Raw genomic sequence first — 23239 nt, forward strand, 5'->3', positions numbered from 1 at the left:
TTTTGAGGCATACCAGGCAGTCCTTTAGCAGCCGGTGTAATCTTGAATGTCTGCAGGGATGCACTGGGAGCCTTCATTTCTCAATAGGAGGAACTGCATTGCCTGCCCCTGCTTCATTCCTGTGAAAGGGGCCCCGGGGATCAGCTTTCTGTGTGTTTGACACACTGTACATTCTTTGGTAAACGGGTCCTCTGAATGGGGCATGGTCAGGTGGTTTAAGCTGTTTCCAGAATGACTGTTAGGAGAGATCGCACAGTGCCCCTCACTGGGCTGCTCAGTAGGTGGATCCTGTGTCCTGTGTGCTGTTCCCATATGTGAATGCAGCTGCAAGTGTCTTTCTTACCTCTCCTTAGTTCATTCTTCTTCTCCTTTTTTTTTTTTTTTTTTTCTTTTTTTTTTGGTACTGGGGATTGAGCCCAGGGACACTTTACCTAGTCCTTTTTTTTTTTTTTTTTTTTTTTTTTTGTGACAGGGTCTTTCTAAATTGTTGAGGGTCTCACTAACCTGCTGAGACTGTCCTTGAACTTCTGATCCCCCTGCCTCAGCCTCCTCAGTTGTTGGAATTATAGGTGCACACCCCTGCTCCTGCTCCCCGACACCCTTCTTTCACTTGTTAAGGCATCTTTTTGAAAGTGTAGGAAACATAAATGACTTTTTGGAAATGTTTAGCTCTTGTCTTACCTTGCGTTTGACAACAAAACAAAACAACACAAAAACAGTACAGTACAGTAGCCTGCTGGAATAATATACATTTTGCTTATATATGTCTGTACTATCACTTGAGTGGGTGTATAAGGCTTTTTTTTTTTTTTCCGGTGCTAGGGATTTGAACCCAGGGTCTTGTGCTTGCGAAGCAAACACTACCAACTGAGCTGTATCTCCAGCCTGTATAAGGCTTTTAACAGTAACTTATCTCTGGGAGGAGGACTGAGGGGCTTGGATTTAGGGATAGGAAGACTGAACTTTTCATTTGAATTTTTACCCTATGCTTTTTTTTTTTTTTTTATTTTTTTCGTAGTTTTTTTTTTTTTTTTTTTTTTCCCTCTCATTTTCCCGGCAGGGGATTTGAACCGGGGTCCTTAGGCATGAAAGGCAAGCGCTCTCCAAAAGGAGCCATTTCTTCAGCTTACCCTATGCTTTTTTTTTTTTTTTCAGCTTACCCTATGCTTTTTTTTTTTTTAACTTAAAAATATGGCTTAGGAGCTGGGAGTGGAGCTCAGTGGCAGAGCACTTGCCTAGCATGCACAAGGCCCTGGGTTTGATCCCCAGCAACACACACACACGCACACAAAAGGAAAAGAAAAAGATTTATATAATTTACTTGTCACTTTCTACATATTTAAATATCCTTTTAATTTTCAAGGGATTGAGTTTTAATTTTAAATAAAAACAGTTATTTGCTTAGAAAAGGGATCATTTGATTTTTTTTAAAATAGGTCAAAGGATTTTTTCAGATTATGGGTTTAAATGTAAACTTGCTACATTGGGATTATGGCTTTGTTTCTGTACTGTGCCCTTTGGTCTAAGAAAATGAACCCAACCCTGATTTCTGAGATAATTCGGTTTCTAGGCCTCTGTAAAAGATAGTGCTGGGATACACCCACACTGCCCTTACTTGTTGGGTATTCATGCTAGGGCTGGATTATTTATGAACTACTTCTGTGAGGTGCAGGACTTAAGTGAACCAAAAAGTCTAGGGACAGAAACACTGAAAAAACTGAATTGATCTTAAATGTTGGAACCTATAACCATGTTCCAATTTGGGATTTCTTAGAGTGAGACATTCATGCATTGTGGCTTTCACTCACCTTACCTCATTATGCTGTCTTGTATTACCAGGTTATCATGTTTTGAATTTAAGGATAATATTGGTAGTCAGAGAAACAATTCCAGTTTTCTTTTCCAGCTCTTTATAAATCTGGCACATGTTTTTAAAAAATTCTGGGTTTAAAAAAAAAAAAATCCTTGCTGGGTTGCTTACCTGTGATTCCCAGTCTGCTTTTTATAGCCTTAAACCAGCTCCGTAGCTGTTCTTGGTTACCTGGTGTTTGGTTTTAGGTTTAAAAGCAGCAAGAAGAGTTTGCAAAATTTCTCTTTGCAACTCCTAGTGGTGTTGGAAGTATCTAGAACAAATCCCTTTAGTGACTTAAGTAATAATCAGCCCCTAGTGGGGGTTTGGAATTGGCTGTAGATTTGGTCAGAACAAACACTTTGGGGCTCCTAGCCTTTGGAAAGGCAGGCCTGGTCCCACGATCTGTCAACTGGCATTCTTTAAAGGTCTTTAAAGTTTCTTGCATCCTCAGGGAGGGTTAACTGAAGAGTCTGTGTGTTGGAGCCCCTGATGGCCCCTCCTCCCTGGGTAGGGAGGAGAAGCGCCTGTTCCCTGTGGCCACTGCAGTCATCTGAGCCTTGCAGTGCCTTTCAGCAGCTTCTCCTTTTCAGGTGCTTACAATTGGTATTTACAAAAGCCAAACATCCTCATCACCAAGGCAACCATTTACCACATGACTGTCAGAGGAGACAAATACAAATTAATACTCTCAACTTCTAAATGACCAATATGCAAACTATTCCAGGCTAGGTCCTGGAAAATCTATTGGAAAGAAAGATTCTAGGCCTTCTTCTGGCAGGGGTTAAATTGTCCATAAAGACGTTACATTTTGCAACATCAACACACTTCCCCCATCTGTGAATTTATGACTTAAAAAATTTTTTTTCTCCTAAAGATCCCAAGTGGTAGCTCATCTCATTTTATTAGATTTTGACTGTATTATATTATACAGTTTAAGTTCTTGATGAGTTTATACGGTGGGCTTTATGTAATCTTATGATTTATGATTGATGGCAAGCTATGGTGGATTTTTTCTCATTTGGATACATTTAAATTAGAATCTTTAAAAAATAAATTAAAAACTTATAAAAATAAAAAACAAAAAAATAAATAAAACTAACAAAAAACCACCAAAAGATTTTAAAAATAACAAAAAAATAAATTGGAAGCCTACGGAATGAGTGTAGCTCAGCTGTAGAGCGCTTACCTAGTATGTGTGAGACCCTGGGTTCCATCCCCATCACTGCAGAAAAGAAACTTAAATTTCTTCAAAAACAATTTAAATTTGAGCCTTCTTTTCTCTCTGTGTTATGAAAGATGACTCACTGAAGATAAATTAGAGAGTAAAACAGGAATTTTGGTGAAGGAGAAAGAATAGGAGCTTTGGAAAAATGCCGAACTGATTCAGAATCCTAGCTGCACCTCATAACAGCTGTAAGACCTTGGACCAATGAACTAGTTTCTGAGCTTTAATTTCTTCATTTGTAAAGTGTAATATCCACTTCACAACATTCTTGAGACTTACATAAAAGTATTTCTAAGTGTGTGCAATGCTAGGTATGCCATAGGTGCTATTTAAGTGCTAGGTTTCTACTTCCCTCTGCTGCTTTCCTTTACAAGTAGGATAAGCTAGGTAGTGGGGCCCAGGGTTTGCCTTGTGAGCAAGCTACAGCTAAAGGTGAAAGAGGAAATTGTGTTCATTTAGACAAAAACCATCATTTCCTTAAAGTCCACAACCTTCTTCTCTTAAATAGGTCACCGAAAAGAACATCAGAATGTGGGTTCTCTGAGCTAGCTGTGGTGGCACACGCCTGTGATACCGTTGAGTTGGGAGACTGAGGCAGGAGGATCACAAGTTCTAGGCCAGCTTGGAAAACTTAGCAAGGCCCTGTCTCAAAATAAAAAATTTAAAAAGTGTTCGGGATGTAGCTCAGTGGTAAAGGACGCTTGGGTTCAATCCCTAGTACAAAAAAAAAAAAAAAAAAAAAAAAAAAGGAGTCTTCATTTGCAAGAGTGACCTGTGGATAGGGCTTTCTGTAGGCAGGTGTTTGTAGTTGTTTGTCCCATAATGTTCATACCACTAATTGGACTTGATGTTCACCAAAGGCATCCAGTTCCCTGTTGGAAAATGAATGCTAAAGAGATTTCCTTTATCTGAGGTTTGTCAGCTGGGTGTGGTGGCGCATGCCTGCAATCCCAGCCACTTTGGAGGGAAGCCAAGGCAGGAGGATCACAAGGTAGAGGCCAACCTTCGCAATTTAGTGAGATCCTGTCTCAAAATAAGAAACAAAAAGGGCTGGGGTTTGGGCTCAGTGGTAAAATGCCCCTGGGTGTAATCCCAGTACCCCCAAAAAACAAACAAACAAACAAACAAAAAACAACTGCGATTTGTCAAGGGAGTAGGATTAATACAATATAGTTTGTCCGATCTTTAAGTAGTTTGCAAGTGACCAAATGAAATCCTTGAATCGTGTTTGAAGTGTTCCCCTTTTGGATGATTAAGCCAGAGGAGAATACCTTCTCTCGAATGTCTCATTTTTTTTTTTACAGCTTGTGATAAAATATACATAAGCATAAAATTTACATTTTTTTTCAGGAATTAGGATTGAACCCAGGGCCTCACATGTGCTAGGCAAGTACTTTACCACTGAGCCACACTCTTAGCCCCAAATTTACCATTTTAACCATTTAAAGTATACAGCTCTGTGGTTTTCGTACATTTGTACGAAATATCGCCACCATCCATCTTCAGAGCTTTTTCATTTTCCCCATCTTGAAGTAGAGGTCACCCTTCAAACATCAACCTCTCCTCCTTCCTTCCCCCAACTCCTGGCCCCATCATTCTTTCTGTATCAATGAATTTGACTACACTAGGGACCTCATATAGGTAGAATCATATATCATTTAGTTTTTGTTGTTTTGTGACTCTTTTATTGCACCCTTTTTTTTTACATCCATCTTGTATGTTCCATGTTTCCTGGCAGGCATTATACTTTTCTACAAACTCTTAATTTCCTCTTAGATTTACATATAAATTTGCATACAACCTCCTTAGCTATTTGCGCCTGATCTTTGAATTTTTACCTTATTAAAGAAAAATATGTCATCGGAAGTGATTTGAGCTTTTATATTTTTCTTTTTTCTTTTCATTTTACTTACTTTTTTTGCAACAGAATTTTCCATGTTCCCTGGCTGGTCTCAAACTACTGGGCTCGTGTGATCCTTCTTTCAGCCTCTTGAGTAGCTAGTACTACAGTTGCATGCCACCATGCCTGGTTCTGCATTTTTAGAAATAGTTCTTTTTTTGGATCAGGATTTTAAAGGCTAGAAATGTAGCTAGTGGTAGCATCCTTGCCTAGAATGCTTGAAGCCCTTGGTTCACTCCCCAGCACTGGAAAAAAAAAAAGAAAAAGATGATTGTACACCACGTTCCACATCAGATTATATCTTTACCTAGTGCAGAGGCAGAAATCTCAAAAATAAAATGTTCAAGTTCTGTGCTCCTCCCCCTCCCTGACTGCTACTCCTCAAAGTGAAAGCATAAAAATGTGTTTATAGAAGATGCTGGAGCAGCAGAGAGGAGAGGCCAGTTAGTTAGCATAGTGAACCAGACTCTACCATCCAAGCTGACCTCTCAGCCTTTCTCCTCTTAGGTGGTATACCTTGAAATCCAAACCAGGAAAGAAGGATAAGGAGCGAGGAGAAATTGAGGTTGACATCCAGTTTATGAGGAACAACATGACTGCTAGCATGTTTGATCTCTCCATGAAAGACAAGTCTCGGAATCCATTTGGAAAACTGAAGGACAAGATCAAAGGGAAGAATAAGGATAGTGCATCAGATACCACTTCGGCCATAGTCCCCAGCATGTCACCCTCAGTAGACAGTGATGATGAGTCTTTTTCCAAAGACAAGAAGAAGAAATCAAAGATCAAAACCTTGTTCTCAAAGTCGAATTTGCAGAAAACCCCACTTTCTCAGTCTATGTCTGTCCTGCCTACTTCAAAGCCAGACAAAGTGCTACTTCGTCCTGGAGACTTCCAGTCCCGGTGGGATGATGACGACAATGAGGATGAGTCCTCCTCCTCTGCCTCAGACAGTGAGTTTCTGCCTTCCCTTCACTCTTTCTCAGCTTACCTACATTTCTTTAAGAGAGAATAAACAGATCTTAAGAAAGATTTTAGTTCACTTCCTGAGTTACTTCCAGGGTGATGGTAGTGGTGGGCAGTAGTGGATGGTAGATGATGGTGATGGTTTTCTCTTCCTTTTTCCTTTTTTTTTGAAACACTGGGAATTGAACCCAGGGCCTCGTGCATGCTAGGCAAGTGCTGTACCACTGAGCTATACCCTCAGTCCTTTTTATTTTGAGACAGTCTTGCTAAGTTGTCCAGCCTGGTCCTGAACTTGGAATTCTCCTGCCTCAGCCTCCCAAGTAACTGGGATTACAGGGTAAGCCTATACTACCCTGCCTGGCCTAAACCTTCTAGTTTCTAAGAATGTATAAGATGCCTTTTCCAACGTGTCTTGTTCTGCAGTGTATGTACATTCATATGATAATGTGGAGCTAACAGGATGGGTGCATCCAAGTTCTATTGATTTGCAGTTTTCTTTTCTTTTTCTTTTTTTTTTTTAAGGATAAAACCATGGAACCTTGTCATAATTTTGATATTTCTTTAATTCATCAGATGATTAATGAACCACTACTACTACATGCCTACCCCCATGGGATATATCTCTAAGTGATCCAGTTCCCTTCATTCTGAATTAATTGTATATTTTGGACTTGAATTTCAGTGACTAAATCCCTGCTAGTGACCAGATTTTGCTGCTCTACCCAGTGCTGCCTCTGCCATTGGGTTAGGATTTCTCAATCTTAGCACTGTTGACTGAGGCCAGATAATTTTTGTTGTAGGGGACTTTCCTATATACATTGAGGTTGTTTGGTAGCATCCTTGGGCTCTACCTGCTAGGTGCCAGTAAATAGCACCCCTCCCCACAATTACAGCAACCAAAAATGTATCTCGACATTGACAGATACCAGCACCTCCTATTGTAAACCACACGTTTAATTTTTCTCTCTCTTCCTTTTTCCTTTCCCTTTCCCTTCCCAGTGCTTTGGGCATGTTAGGCTAGTACTCTGTCACTGAGCCCTAGCCCTAACCCCAACTAGTTTAATTTCTTATCCCCTGTTTTTTGTTTTTCTTCCCAGTCATATCCCACAAGAAAACAGCAAGTGCAGACCCTAAGCAGCTGAGCCAGATCAACTTCAGCCTATCCAAGAAGGAAGGACTCTCCTTTCTTGGGGGCCTTCGGTCCAAGAATGACACACTTTCCCGCTCTAATGTCTGCATCAATGGGAACCATGTTTACCTGGAGCAGCCAGAAGCCAAGAATGAGACCAAGGAAAGCAGCCCTTCTTCTTCCCCATCCCCCCAGGGCTTCAGGAAGAAGCATTTGTTCTCATCTACTGAAAACCTGGCTGCTCGTTCTTGGAAGGAGCCTGGGGAAGGAGAGAGCATGTCTTATGATAGGTGGCTGTCTGATGCCTCCATCAAGGAGTCCATGAAGTCCATGTCTCTGCCATCCTACCGACCACTGTCTAGTGGTGACAGTAGGGAAAACATGGCTTCATCGAATTCGGAGGCCACAAAAGAAGCCAAAGACAGCAAGAAGCAGGAGAGCAAGAAGTCCTCTTTGCTTTCTCTGGTGACAGGAAAGAAGGATGTGACCAAGGGCAGTGAAAGCGAAAGCCCTCCCAGCATCCCATGGAAGGAGAAGGAAGGTACTCTGATGGAATCGCAGCTGAGGGAGGAAGACCTCATGAGAAGTTCTGAGAAAGATGCTGCAGCCGAAGCCTCTGGACGGGGTAACTCCTTGAACCCCTTTGAAGATGTGCCGATCTCAGAACCAGAAGCCAGACTCGAGTCCAAGTCTGAACCAAAGCTACCTGTTCCCTCTGCAAGGGCTCCCCAAACCAAAGCTGTTAAGCCTAGGTAAGTCTTTGCTCTTCTTACCCAGGGTCTTTCCTCGTTGTTCTCTGTGGCATTCAGCAGGGCCTCTATTAGAGTAAATCCGGCCTGTCCCGTGATGGTACCCATATGTGCCAAAGGTGTGTTATTCCAATGTTTGTTTTCATGGGTCCCTACTGCCTATGTGGCCTGCCCTACACAAAATGCAGTGTCATTTCACAGCCCAAAAGCCACTGCCCAGCAGACCTGGGTTGTCCTTCTCAATAAGCTAATTAGACCCCAGCAAAATGTGATGGTTTGTGGGAGATTCTGAATTTGTGTGTTCAAAATATCAGGTTAGGGCTGCTTCATGCATGCACAACCTATGTTTATTAAGTTCTTAGTGCACATCATCCTTTGAGGAAGATGCTGTTTTTCCTCCTTGCACTTTGGCCTTGATTCGCTGGCAGGAGAGACCCTCAGTCTACTCTTGAGTGTTCCTGTGATGGTTCACTGTGTTTCCTCTGCATTTGGTTGAGAAACCCTGCCTAAGCCTCCAGGGGCTCCTGCTTTTCTACATAACTCATGTACATTAGCAATATTTCTGTGATCTGGGGGATAAGAAATTTTTTTTTTAAGATTCTGTTTGCTTTGATCATGCACACACACACACATCATTCTCTTCAAAACTGTACCCATTTCCTTGTGTTACTTCTTTTACTGCTTTGAATGTTTTAGATGCTTTTTGCCCTTCGTGATCAAATGCTAGGGCTTTGTGTTACTCACCAAAGGGAACTGCAGTCTGCTGCTTTACCGGGGTCTTTCCATTCCTGTTGCAATAGACCTTTGTGTGGTAGACATGCTTGGTGATATAAGTGTCCCTTTTAGGGGTTAGGGATGTAGCTCAGTGATACAGTGTACACTCAAGGCCCTGGGTTCAATCTGTAGGACCTCCTCCAAAGTGTCCCTTTTGTATTTAAAGATTGGTATTCCTTTTAACTTCATCTGAATACTTCCCCTTAGGTAAAAAAATTCTCCCTCTTTGAGCAACTTTATTTGTACATGTTTCTGTTTGTTATCATGCATCTGCAACTGACCTGCAGATTTTATTTTGTCCTTTTTGCAGACTGGAAGTGTCTCCAGAGGCTCAGCCCAAAGCCAGGCTTCCTTCTTCCCCTGACTCTCCTCTTTCTTTTTCTGCTCTTCCTTCTAGTTCTGATCAGGCCCCTGTCACTTCTGAATTGGGGCATAGTTCAGAGACACAGTCCTCTGAAAGTCCCTCTGTCTTCTCTTCCTCATCATCTCCCATAGTAGCTCCAATTTCCACATCTACCCCAATCGAACGCTGGCTCCCCACAGGCCAGGACCAAGCCAGTTCTGAAGAACCATCTTTGCTCCTTAAAACAGAATTGCAAAAGGAGTGTTTAACACCACATCCAAGTACCATGTCTTCTGCCCTGGGATCACTTTTTAAACAGCCACCCATCTCAACATGGAAAGAGATGGAAGATTCTCCAAGGGGGAAGATCAGTGAGACAGGCAAGGGGAAGAATGCCAGCATTGATGAACCAGGAAAGCATCTCCTGGAGCATCCTGAAGGGGAGCAACCAAAAGAACTCCTGAAAGTTTCCTCCCCCAAACAAGACCACATCCCCTCATCTAAAGAGGCCCATGAAGTCCCACTTGTACTTTCCCTCAACAGTGATGGAAATGTAAGCCCTGCTGGGAAGCCTACCATGGGGAGAGATGACAAAGTTAGGGATGGTGGGATGACTTCTGCAACTGAGGAAGCAGTGCCCCCATTTGATGCCATGATGCAGAAACAGGAAGAGATGGGTCTGAATGCCAGTGAGGGCCAAAAGAGAGTCAAGAAACACGTATCGTTTTCTGAGCAGCTCTTCACAGAAGAGGAGGCAGAGAAACATACTTGGTTGGGGGAAGAAGACAAAAATAATCCCCAGGAGGTGACTTCTGAAGGGGCTACTGAGGAAGAGGTGCCTGATGCAGAGCTTCCTGGGTGTCTCCATACAGAAGACTCAGAGAGGGAATCTGTGGCCGTGGCCCATGCTTGCAGTGCCCCAGCGCCCATGGAAGATCACCTTCTCACTCCTTCTAGTGATGAGGGTCCCTCAGAAGACCCCAAAAGTGAAGCCAGCTCTGTGAAAGGCACCCCACTCTTCAGGATTGAGGGGGACGATGCCCTTATGGCTCAATATCAGAGCAAAGCCAGTGATCATGAAGGTTTGTTGTCTAACCTCCTGAGCAGCCTTGGATCTGCCTCAGATGTGAAGTCCCCCATCATGGCTGATCTGAATTTGACCCTTCCTTCCATTCCTGAAGTGGCCTCAGATGATGAAAGAGTAGATCAGGTTGAAGAAGACAGGAATACAGCAAAGCTGGCTGAAGCAAGAGCTTCATCCTTAGTCACATTTCCTCCCTGTCCCAAGACTGGAGAGGGACTGAGTGGTGGGGCAGATGGGTCAGCACCCATAGAGAATCTGCACGACTGCAGGTCAGAAGCCCCCACAGTAGCTCCTTCAGAGCAGATGGCAGCTTTAGGAATTCATAAACCACATCTTGGCAAGAACTCAAGTGTGGATAAACAGCTGCCAGTCTGTGACAGTGGCAAGGAAGAAAGACCAAAGGGAGATGAGAGGCTAAGTCAGCCTCCTGGCCCATCCCTGGAATCTCCTGTGCACAGTCCCTCCCTTTCTGAGACCTTTCCTGCCATACGCTCTCTCCCCAGCTCTCCACATTCCAACACTTACCACACCAGTACAGCAGAATCTCAAAAAAAAACCAACAGCAGAGGGCTCCGCTGGTAAAATTGACAATTTTGGCAAGAGGAAGCCGCTTCTTCAGGCCTGGGTCTCACCCTCAGAGACACATCCAGTCTCAGCTCAGCCAAGCGCTGGAACTGGGGCAGCCAAGCACAGGTGAGAGATGGGGAGATTGTATTTGTAAATGGGAGAGATGTCCCCCCTTTGCTTTTACCTACAGAGGTTATGGCTTTCAGACCACACAGATGTCCTCATGTTGTAGTCTGCCTGTTTTGCTGGAAGGGCCTTTTGACAGGGTCTGTCCCTTGTGGTGAGGATACCTCAAGACTGCTTTATTTGTAGCAAGAATGTAGCAATACTCTTCAAAGATAGCTTAGGAGTTGTTCGGCACAGTCAGATTTGGAGTTCTCCAGTTGCAGAAATGTAGTGTGACCAGTGTACTAATTCTCAGAAACAACTGAGATAGAGCAGTAGAATCTAGTGGTGTTGAACAGCTGGCACATTTTTTTCTGAACTTGTTCTTTACTGCAGAAGCATAGAGAGCTCTGCAGAGAGTTCTTCAGTGGAGGCCTAGGCTATAGTTACCACCAAAAATAAGATACTGTCTTCTTTCTTCTTCTTTTTTTTTTTAAGGCTCTGGGGATTGAACCCAGGACCTTGTGTATGCCAGGTACACATTCTGCCATTGAGCTACACTGCTAGCATGAGACTGTCTTTCATCCCTTCTAATAGTCATAACAAGACTAAAGGGCTCCCACGGACATAAAGACACCTGGTGAACGATGTGCTTTGCTGGCTTTCTTGTGGCTGCCTAGTCCTGCCTGCTTTCATTTCCACAGGAACTGAGACCTTGGAGTATATGCTGGATGGAGGTGTAAACAGAGTGTCACTACTCTCCCACCCTCTTATCTGACTTGCTGGCTGCCATCTTTAAAATGGGCTATTTCTTGGTTTTGTGGTTACAGAAAGGCTTAAGGGTCCTTTCCCCCTTCTCTTTAGACTTCACCCTGTGAAGCCAATGAATACAACAGCCACCAAGATTGCTAACTCCAGCTTGGGAACTGCTACCATCATCAGTGAGAACTTGATCAACGAAGCCATGATGAAGGTATGTGTTTTAAGAAGTTGCCATGTTAGTTAGTGATCTACAAAAACAGTCATGTCCACGCTCATGGAGTCACACACCTGTACTCCTAGGAGGCTCAGGATGCTGAGGCTGGAGGTTCACTTGAGCCTTTGGATAGCCTGGAAGCCCTCTACTGGATGGATAGGTACTTTTTCTCTTAAAGTTACCTATTCATGGTTGAAATTGTCTCAGTATGACTGAAACTGGCATTTCTTCTTATTTACTTTAAATTTTTATGTTTTGAAGTGCTGGGGATTGAACCCAAGGCCTTGCACATGTTGGGCAAGTGCTCTATCACTGAGCTACATCCCCAGCTCCTGGTACTTCTTACTGAGAAGAAAATGTCCCCCACAATCTGGCCCATTGAAGTCAGTTGCTTTCTTTTTCCCCATGTTTCCTTTTTATCTTTTGGCAAGAATATAAAATTCTTGAATTGTGATTGTTGCTTAGATGTACTTGTTTTATAACTTTATTTTGAAATAATTTCAAATATAAAAAAAGTTGCAACAATAGTACAAAGAACTCCTGTATGCCCCTTCTCTGGATTCACCAGTTCTTAACAGTTGACCAGATTTGCTTTTTCATCCTTAACCTCTCTGCTTTTTCTCCCTCCCCTTCTCTGTATATGTATATATACAGACACACATGTAACTTTTTGTTTAAACCATTTGAAAGCATGTTGTATACATTATGCCTTTTTTTTAACCCTTAAGTACTTAAATGCATAATTCTAAGGACAGTCTATAAACTTAACATTGGTACAATACTATTTTCCCATCTGTAGTACATATTTCAGTTTCTCCATTATCCCAATAGTGACCTATTTAGTTATTTTAGTAGTTCAGGATCACTCACTGCAGGTAGTTGTCTCTTTAGTGTATTTTACTCTAGAATAGTTCCTAAGGTTTTTTTGTTTTGTTTTGTTTTGTTTTTGTTTTGTTTTGTTTTTTTGCACTGGGGATGGAACCCTGGGCTTCGAGAATGCTAAATGTGTAGTCTGCCACTGAGCTGAACACCAATACTCTTTTTGTTTTAAAATCTGAAGGATTTAGAATACTGCTGTGTTGCAAAGACCTGGTCTTTGACTCATTATCACACAAACTGGAAGAGAATGATTTACGGAGAAACAGTGACCTTCAGTGGGCAAGGATATATTGTATTTCAAATATGTGGAGAGAAACTTCCTACTGATTATTGGGAACCAAAGTCTGTAGAAATAAACTTTATTGAGCTGGGGGTGTAGCTCAGCAGTAGAGTGCTTGCCTAGCATGTGTGTGTCCCTGGGTTCCATCCCCAGCACTGCAAAACAAAGATTAAAAAAAAAAAAAAAAAACTTTTATCTTAATTCATGCAGCTATAAAGTTTCATATAGTCATAGGTCTTTTAATTCCATGGACTCTAGGGCATCATTTTGGTTTTTGAAATAAAAATCTCTACTTGTGACACTGTGAACATTGTTGTTGTTGTTGCACTGGGGACCAAGGCCTTGGGCATTCTATGCAAGCACTCTACCACTGAGCCACATCCCCAGCCCCTGAAAGCATTTTTTTAAGTGCTAGGTGTTGTTACTCCCTCTGTCTTCATTGTACTCCTGCCATGAGGAGCTGGGATAAAGATGCTCTGAGACTGGAGATCTGAGCCTTCAGCAAAAGAGACTGAACAGTGATAACTAATTATTGCTGAAAACAAGGTAGCCTCATTCAGCCCCCTTGCCCTCTCTTCCCTGGTAGAACATGCCAACAGGGCAGGTGGTAGGCACTGTTCTCAACATTACCTACAGTGACCAGACTGAGTACCTACTATATTTTAACTCTAGCTTAAAAATGTATACTTACTATAAAACGACCAGCTCTGCTTGGCTGCCTTCTGTGTAATTGTTGCAGGTCAAAGCAGCAGTAACTGTCTTCCTGGTGTTAATAATATTTACCAGGAAATCAGGCGAAAGAACAACATAAAGGTGACCAGAATGAAAATTGGAGTCATATAGCAGCCTTACGTCCCCTCTTCCTTTCACTGCGAAATTCTTTGTGGCTCTTTCTGGTTTTGCTTGTTTATTTTGGTGTTGGGGGTTGAACCCAGGGAGAAACAGACACCTTGTTTTGAGGAAATTGAAAAGATTCTGGGCTTCTATTTTATTTACTCTTCAAAGCCCATTTAATCAGAGTTCTATCTCCTGGAACTGATTAATGGAGTGACTTGTCTCAAAACAAAAGCAACACTACTTATTTTCCCCTGATATGTACACCCTGCTGCTGCCCCTCTGCCTGCCACTAATCTTTTGGTCCTGGACCCTCCCTCATAAATATTCTTTGTAAATGTGGAAAATTCCCTGGAGACTGTACTGTTTGTCTGCTATATAATAGACACTTTGTACTAGGCATAAAGCAGTATTTATAAAAAAATAAGTACTCTTAGGAATGTTGCAAAATAACAGAGAGGTTAGGGAAAGAAATTGCACAGCTAAACTTAGGGAAGCCTAGTTCATCATTATACAGTGATTTTCCCTTGGCTATTGTTTCAGGGCCTCCATTCTTCATAGATGATTTCTAATTAGGACTGTGTTGTTTACCCAGGTGGCTTTAACACTTCTATTTTACAATAATAAAGACAACTAGATCCTAAAATCTTCTATTATATTACATGGAAAAAGTTGGGTATGCATTTGACTGTATGTCATTATTGCAACTATGTAAAAAGCAAAATCCAGTGTAAAGCTGGATCCCAATAGGAAATACATGACAACAAGCACCGTTCTTTCTTGTATTAGTGAGTGTTATCTCTGTGCCTCTTCCTCTCTGTGACCCTTGCTCACTTTTTGAAAGGCTGGATTGTTTTATAATTTTTCTTTTAAATCACATAAATAGGATTGCCAAATGATTTCAAAATCCTGTATATCTTTCCCTTTTGATTATAGAATCCAACTTGAAGAGCTGGTTGACAGTTTATATGAAGTATCTTAAAGTGTGTTTGCCTTTTCAATTCTAGGTGTTTATCTTAAGGAAATATTTAGAGATATGACCAAAGCTCTAGGCTCATGCATTTTAATAAAAATTTTATATGTAATTGGGAAAATCGAAATAACAAGAGAGATGGTTGAAATATAATGGAATTTTAATAATCTATGAAAACAATTTTAACTAAAATTTAATGATGGGAAATGCTCACAAAATAGTAATAATAGAATACTATATTCCTTATGAGTCTAACCCTGTGAGACAAATATTCCTTTTATAATTAAAAAATATTATTATTATTATTATTATTATTATTTTGCGGTGCTGGGGACCGGACCCAGTGCCTTGTGCTTGCGAGGCAAGCACTCTACTGACTGAGCTATCTCCCCAGCCCTATTATTGTTATTTTGAAGAGAAATAAATCGATTGATTATAGTGCTGGATATTGAACTCAGGACCTTGTGAATGCTCTGCTTCTGAGTTTCACTCCCACCCCAGGAAAAAGATTTTTTTTTTTCTTTTTTTTGGTCTCAAAATAAAGTAAAAAATGGGCTGAAAATATAGGTCAGTGTTAGTGTGCCGCTAGGCTTAAATCCCAGTACCGCAAAAACAAAAAACCTTTGAGGGTATATTCTTGGCCCTTATTTACAAAGATGACTTTTTTCCTTGATACAGAATATAAGTGGACATGGGACTATTTGTGTGGTAAAATACACATAATCCCATCTCATCATTTTTAAGGTAGTGTGGTAGTGTTAGGGACATTCATATTGTTCTGCTACCAATCTCCAGAACTCTTCCATACATGCAATTTTTTGAATATGGTTTTGGAAGTCACAAATAGAGTGACTAGGCTGTGGGTATAGCTCAGTGCAGTGCTTGCCTGGGGTGTGATAAGCTCTGGGTTTGATCCCTAGCACTGAAAATGAAAACAAAACACTAACTGAGGTACCGAGGAGATGCCCTAGGAATGTATGCTTTCAACAAGCTAAAATAATGAAGGATTAAGGGAGACGCAGGTTTCAGAAAAGTAGTCCAACATCTCATTTATTTATGTACAGTCTGAATTGGGTTAAAACCCACTCTGTATATGCAAATGTCAGTGTGTATTTCTAAGCTAGTATTGCAGTCATGAAGTTTTGTTCCTGGTCAAAGTGGGAGGGATGGGATTCCAAGTCCAAATTCTGGCTTGCATGCAAGCAGTTTACTTCACTGACTGTATTGGGCTTCTGTTGGGTAGTCGAACAGTGAGTGTTGATTCTGCCCTTGACTTAGCTTCTTAAAACCTGGAGAAGGCAGTGTCTTAGCCTTCCTAGTAGTTAGTGAAACTATTAGACCCTCAGGGCAATGAAACTGTTATTGCTTGAATTCTATAGGCAAAAATCATCTTGTGTTTGCTCTAGGATCTTGTTTCCTTAAAGTTGTAAATCTCCTAAGCCAACCAGAAAAGTCACTTATTTCTTTCTTCGTGGAGACTTGGTACGACTTGTTACTTCTTTTTAATCTTCATTTGTTTCCTTGTGGTTCAGGCTTCTTTGGCTTGTGGTTGGACTCCTGTGGTCCCAGATTATAAATGCTGATAAGGAAGAGCAACACAGCAACTGTGCAGGGCTCTTGCCCTCATCAGGAGTGGGAACATTCAGCTCTGGGACGGGCCACTGTGTACCCAGAGGGCATGCCCTAGATGGCTGCCAGTGATGACTGTGGCCTAGTGGCACTTGGCTTTGACTGCATATTTTTTGAGATGAAATGACTTCAAGTGGGGTCTTTGAGTGGCCACTGCATTGACCTAATCACCACATTCTTCTCAGTGTAGCTTAGGTAGAAGCAGGCCATCTGGGATGACCAGTGTTCTGTCATGCTGGCAGGAGAACACCTTCCTGCACCCTCTCTTACATGATTCTTCATAGTCTCCCTCTTCCTTGGTGCTTGTCTCCAGCCCTGCATTGACAGTACACACTCTTTGGGAGGATTGAAGTCGTCCAGTGATTACTTTTTTTTTTGATATGGGGGTCTCACTTGTGGGCTCAAGAGATCCTCCTGCCTCAGCCTCCCGAGTAGCTGAGACTACAGGTATGCACCATCATACCTGGCTAATTACATTTCTTTTTCCTTTTTTTTGCTTGCAGTGCTGGTGATGAGACCTAGGGCCTCCAGCATGCTAGGCAAGTGCTCTACCACAGTTCTTCAACTCCTAATTGTGGAAATAATTTTTGAAACCCCCAAACCAAAGTCAAGTCCAGATGTTTGTGATCTATGAGCCTAGTGTGGTTTTTATTTTTTTTCTTTTGCAGTGCTAGGGATCAAACCTAGGGCTTTGCACATGATAGGCTCTACCACTGAGCTACACCCTCAGTCCCTGTTTTTTTTTACATTTTTAAAAACCATTAAAAAAAAAACCCAAAACTAAATAAAACATGCAGCAGAGTCCATATATGGTCCACAAAGTCTAAAATATTTCTTACTCGCCTCTTATAGAGACTTCATCAATCAACAACCTGTTTTTACTGTGCATTGAAAACAGAGTTCCAAGAGACTTAGGTCACTAATAAACATTTTCCTCTTTTGTATCCTTTTAGATATTTGATATCTATGCTGATTTTTATAATCTTTCCCCCATTTCTCCCTTCTCCAAAGAAATACAATCCTTCGGACCCTGCCTTTGCCTATGCACAGCTGACTCATGATGAATTGATCCAGTTGGTCCTCAAACAGAAGGAAACCATAAGCAAAAAGGAGTTTCAGGTTCGAGAGCTGGAAGACTACATTGACAATCTGCTTGTCAGAGTCATGGAAGAAACCCCCAACATCCTCCGAATTCCGGCTCAGGTTGGCAAAAAAGCAGGAAAGATGTGAACTGCAGAGAATAAAACACTGAGATGTTTTTGTGAGTTTGTTTCCACCTGCACTTGAGGTCAAGAACATGGTATGCCTGATAATCAGCTAACAGACTCCAAATCACCATCTCCTTTGTGTGTTATCTGTCAACAGTTAATTCTACCAATTGAAACCAGGTTAATTATTACAATGAATCTTTTGCTGTACATTCCCAGGGTTTTATTTTCAGATGCCACCGTGCCTTAAACTAGGTTGTAAATATTTTATGCACACCAGAAACATGGTCTTAAGAACTAATCCTGAGTCAGAGATTCAGATGGCACTAGAGATACTAATGTCTTTTAACAGTGGGGTTGTCTTTCTTTGATATTGAGCTTTTTCAAATACATATTTCCAGCCATTACAGTTTGGGATGAGATGAGAAAAGGACTGTGCAATTGGTGCTGTTATGTGTTTTTGTCTTGGCCTTTAAGCAGCTCAGGTGTAGCTTTTTGACTGCAGATATTGAATTCTGATGCCATGTAAACTTACCAGGCTTCTCAGACTTGCTTCTTGTTTCTTTTTTTCTTTTCTTTTCTTTTTTTTTTTTTTGACTGGAGCAGTCATTTAGGGAAAGCCTCTTGAGTGTGCCTTTTAGATTCTGAACAAACCAATTCTTCTAAACATCAGATTCCACCACTCTCTAACCTTAAAATATCCATAGGTCCTTTCTCTTGGGGATGTGAAAAGTAGAATATGGGACTTAGAGAATCACTTTTCACTCAACTAGGGAAAGTTGGTCAAAGTCAAGGTTCCTACTGGCTGCACTGCCCTCATCAGTGCCTTGATAAGGGATTGAGTGATCCAAGCTCTTACTAAAACAGTTCTAACAATATAGAATAAGTAAGATTGCTTTGGCCATTCTGGCCTGTGCCTTTGCTTGGCTTGCTGTTTACCTTGGCAGCATTTCCTGGCTGGGGGCCAGGACCCACTGACTCCTCAAGATGAATAAGGCTGGGGCTGGGGTATAACTCAGTGGTAGAGCTCTTGCCCAACATGTGCACGGTCCTGGGTTCTGTCCCCAGCACCACAAGGAAAGAGGAAGCAGGAACCTTTAATCTTGTGGGTCATGAGAAACCACAGACTTGGACCCTGAAGGACTAGAGATGCATCCATATGACTTGTCCTCTAAATACTGCATGTCACTGCCTGAAAGGAAACCCAAGTTACTCCCAGAATATTGCAAGAGTTGACGTGCAGGGCTTAATTTAATTGATAAAATTTAAAAACAGAACAGAAATGCTTCGGTCTTTAAACCATTGCTTCTTTTTTGTTTTCCTTCATGAACAGACTCACAGGCATTTTACCCCCTCGTTAGAAAATTGCAGAGTGGGGCTGGGGATGTAGCTCAATGCAGAACATTTGCCTACATGTGGGAGGCCCTGGGTTCCATTTCCAGCACCAGGAAAAAAAAATTGTGGGAAACAAGGAAGATGATACTTATTTTTGGATGACTATATTTTTAAAATTAGACTGATACACATATTTTTTTTTTAAGCTAGGTACCTGTCTCCTTTGTAATGCAGCACCACTTCAAGTTTTTCAGGTAATTTCACTGTTATTCACATCATATTGGAATTAGAGCATTTCATGTTGCTCATTTTTTCCCTCCTGATTACAATGGAGTCTCGTCAAATCCTGACATCGCTTTTGGGGAAGAACCATCAGAGGTCAATGGCATGGGCATGGGTTGAGATGGTGGCAGTTATTAAATGGAGACTCTCTTCTGCATATGCCCTCATTACAGTGAGGGCAAGAAGCAAGATGAATGGCAGCAGAATCTCTTTTCAGGATTGTGCTTGCTGCAGCCTTGGTTCTATTAGAGCACTTTAATCTGAAGGGTGATATTGTAACTTGATTTATCTAATTAGCTTGTAGTGATCCACAACTATTTTATTTAATTTAATTCTCTTCCTGTAGCACTGGGGACCACTGTAAACTTCTCAGATGCCTTGGATGTTTGTAGTGCTGTGAAATGTATTGACATGCCTCTAAAGGAAACTGTATATCCACTTGAACTCTGGAAATGTACATGTATATATTTGTTCTGCATCATGTTTTTTTACTTGATATAAATGTATTTTACTGTGATAACCCAAGTGGGAGGCAGGTATGTGCTGGATGGTTTCTCTCCCTTGAAAGAGCTAGTGTGGGGACCTGCATGGGACCTGAGAGTTTTGGAGATATGTGCTGCTAGGAACTTGGGTACGTAACTCAGTCAACATTGGAGAAGGACATCTGGGTAGAGGAGTGAATTCCTGTGCTCTGAAATGCCACTTGGGAACTCTGAAGAATGAAGGACAATTTACTTCAAGGGTGTCTGGCTTCTGCCCCTGCTGGAAAAACAATTCACTTTATAGCATTCCTTGTACCTCATAAAATAGATAACCTAGAGGTCGTTCAGTTACTAATTGTCCCTGACTCAGTTAGGGGCTGTGGGAGGGGACTTACCTAAGAACAGCTTTAGCCTGCTCTGAGCCATTAGCAGAAGTTGGTGAATTGGAGCACTGGAGCACTCTAACTGGCACAGGCCTAAGGACATCCATCCATCTGCGCAAGGAGAGCTGGCATTTGCACGAACCTGCAGCAGATGCTAATACCTGACGGGCCCTGGGAGGAAACTGTGCCCCACAGAAGTGGGAGAAGCTCTCTTCTTGGCCTTGCCTGGTTTCCTCCAGAAACAACAGCTAGGACTGGAGGGAAGCGTTAGCTTGAAAACCAGTGAACTTTATTTGGAGGTCAGCTTTGTGAAAAAAATGTCAATCCTCGACCCAGTTGTTTCATATCATCTCATTCCTTGGGTTTTGCCAGCTGTCCTGCCTTTTTATTCCAGTGTGTTGACCTCATGGAGGCAGCAGAAGGTAGGAGCAAGCAACTGCCCTTTGCCATGTTCAGAGCTATGGACCCAGAGTGGAGGGCTGTGCATGTGCACCTGCATCAATCAGATGCAGCCCTGTGGTTGCCAGCTGGACTTCCAGTGGGTGTTCTACAGGGCACAGAGGGTGGAAGGTCCTGACACTTTGCCACATACTGTCTCAAAGGCCAGAGGCCTTGTTTATGTTAAATTTTGCAAGACCTTTCTCCCTGGGTTCCTACTCCCAATCAACCTTCTTTTGTTTTCTCTTGGTGCTGGGGATTGAACCCAGGGCTTCTCACATGATAGTAAGTATGTGCTTTACCACTGAACTAAAGCCCGTCTTTTTCCTTTTTTAAGACCTGTTAATTAATTGACTTAGATGGGGACCTTTGCCTTCTAGTTATCCACACCAACCTCAACTCTGTATTCTCCATTTCTACTATGTGAGTTACTAAGTTGACTTTCCCCTTCCTCCAATTAAAATTACCCAGAGTTTTTGGATTACAGAATAACTATTTCCTGCTTTGTTACTTTGGGATTTTTAAATTTCTTTGGTCTTATTTTTAAGAAGTAACTGAAATTTTCCTGTAACACTAAATAAAATGGTACTGCCTTTCAAAGATTTGTGCCTGTACTTTAATATGGGTGTGATAAAAATTTCTTCTGTCTTCTGGAAAATCTCTCTTATAGTTGTGTGTGTGACTAGTTTCTCATCCCATGAGGGTCTCTCACTTGGATTCTTGATACTGCCACCTTGCTTGATGCCCCAGGTCCCCAGGCCCTAGACACACTCATCTTGTCCTGAGAGACCATGACATGCCATTAAGCCAATACATATCATATGAATATTCTACCTCCAGCACTAAAGCTGCATTTTTTCCTTTGCAGCAAGTGCCTATAGGTAGGTGGATCCCATGAAGCTCTGGGTTGGAGCTGGGGAACCTCTCTGGATTTGGTGGAGGTGCTTGGATACTCCAGCTCACATCAAAGGAAACACCATGTCAAGGCATCTGAAAACAGCTTCTTTCCATCCTCCTCCCCTTTCTCTCATGCTGGGGATGGAATCCAGAGCCTTCCACATGCTAGGCAAGCACTTTACCACTGAGCTGTATACCTCCAGCCCCCAAACAGCTTCTCTTAATGAAGAAACTCAGCCCTATAAGTTTAGTTTAAAAAAAAAAAATCCTAATAGAGCACTTCCTAAGCATGTGTGAACCCTGGGTTCAATACCTGGTACTGGAATTAAAAAAAAAAAAAAAAAAAGGAAATAAAGGAGGGAGGGTCTTCTAGGAGAATCTCCAAGGAAGGAAAGTTTAATTACACAAATGACCCCAGCTTTTCTCTTTGAGATTCTTTTGCTTTTGGAATTCTCTCAGTCTGGTTCCTGCTACAGCCACCAAGCCCAGCCCCATTTTCAAACTCCAAGGACACAAGTCTCTCTTTTCTTTTGAGTCCTCTTAGCCCAGCTGCTAATAACAATCTTATTTTCTTGGTATTTGTAAAAATACCAAGAAAAAAAGGGAAATTAAAATAGGGTATATGAACAGCATTAAAAAAAAAATAAAACATTTCCAAATTCAGAATTTTGAATTGAAATCAAGCCCCAGAAGTCTAGGGGCTAGGTAGTCCCTACCCATCTCTGCTGGGTGGCCACAGGTTCTGCTTAGCTGATCTAATGATCCCTAGCGGTCAATTCTGGAGCAGCAGAAAACACTGTTCCTCTCCCTCCACTCTCCAGTCCATAGTCTCAGTTTGCAGGTTTTTCTAAGTTAACATCAAATCATGTTTGTTCTTGGAAAAGAAAACATAAAGTTAAAACTTTCACCCTACTAAGAGGAAACCACTATTATTTTGACTTCTTGTTCCAGAAATTTTCCTCTGATACAAACAGATACACTTTAAAGGGAAAATACAACACTGTTGTGGTTTGGGTCTTAAATATCCCCTCAAAGCCCAAATGTTAAAGGCTTGTTCATCAGCCTGTGGTGCTTTTGAGACACGGTAGACCCTCTAAGAGGTAAGGCCTAATGGGAAGAAGTTAGGTGTTTAGGGGTGTGTCCAAGGAGATTTTGGGACCTTGGCCCTGTCCTGTCTTTCTCTGTTTTCTGGCTGCTATAAGGGAAGCAGCTTTACTCTACCACATGCTGTAGCCATGATGTGCTACCTTGCCACAGGCCCATAATCAACAGAGCCAACCCACTACAGTCTGAAACCATGAGCAAAACAATGCAGAAAGGAAAAATGAATGTGAGCAAGGAAAAATACCAGAATTTCAGAAGTCCTTGCCAGGTTCTATACTGTATATACTGTGGCTGTCTCACCAGCAAGAGCTGGAGAATGAGTGTCCACTAAAGAGCTGAGGTGGTAGAAAGAAAATCCAGTCAGAAAGGCTCCAAGGCCTGAGGCAGTTGCCAGGCTTAGTGTGACAATGAGACAGTGTATTCAAGGCTCAGAGTGAAACTGGGTTAGTCACAAAGTTTCAGTCAAATGTGCTGAGAGAGCCTAGGGTTGGGGCCGAGTTACAGACCTCAAGTGCAGCCTGACTCTCATTGTTTACTTGCTCTAGGTTAGAATGATTTCCCACTGTGGAACTCAGTCCATCTGGTGCTTCTGACAGGCACACCTGGAACAGATATTCACAGGAGTTGGGCAACTCTTTACTGAGCACCAACCCTCCTCAAGATGAGAAAGCCAATCCTTCTGACAGAAACTTGCAATCAGAGGGAAAGTGAGACTGGCAAACAGCTCACCAGAGTACACATGGCTAACCAAGGGAGGGTGGGCAGAGGCCAGATCTGAAGGGTTATGGAAAATAATATTACTGTAAGGTAGCCCCTACCTCGCCAAGAAAAATGGAGAGAGGTGT

General features: G+C 42.0%; 1 protein-coding gene and 1 non-coding gene across 2 annotated transcripts in view; one reads left to right on the forward strand and one right to left on the reverse strand.

Moving 5' to 3' along the window:
• Nucleotides 1-20990, forward strand: part of Rab11fip1 (RAB11 family interacting protein 1) — a 31327-nt gene extending 10337 nt beyond the window's left edge. Inside the window, 6 exon segments of the mRNA XM_047550023.1 lie at nucleotides 5485-5930; nucleotides 7041-7824; nucleotides 8906-10580; nucleotides 10582-10715; nucleotides 11559-11667; nucleotides 17277-20990. Of these exon segments, the coding sequence (XP_047405979.1) occupies nucleotides 5485-5930; nucleotides 7041-7824; nucleotides 8906-10580; nucleotides 10582-10715; nucleotides 11559-11667; nucleotides 17277-17495 (3367 nt within the window). The 3' untranslated portion in view covers nucleotides 17496-20990.
• Nucleotides 6111-6183, reverse strand: Trnaa-agc (transfer RNA alanine (anticodon AGC)). The gene has a single exon. It is a non-coding gene; the product is annotated as a tRNA-Ala (tRNA).
• Nucleotides 20991-23239: the final 2249 nt, after the last annotated feature.

Source organism: Sciurus carolinensis, chromosome 4 (genome assembly GCF_902686445.1).
Source record: "Sciurus carolinensis chromosome 4, mSciCar1.2, whole genome shotgun sequence".
In the NCBI taxonomy this organism is placed as follows: domain Eukaryota; kingdom Metazoa; phylum Chordata; class Mammalia; order Rodentia; family Sciuridae; genus Sciurus; species Sciurus carolinensis.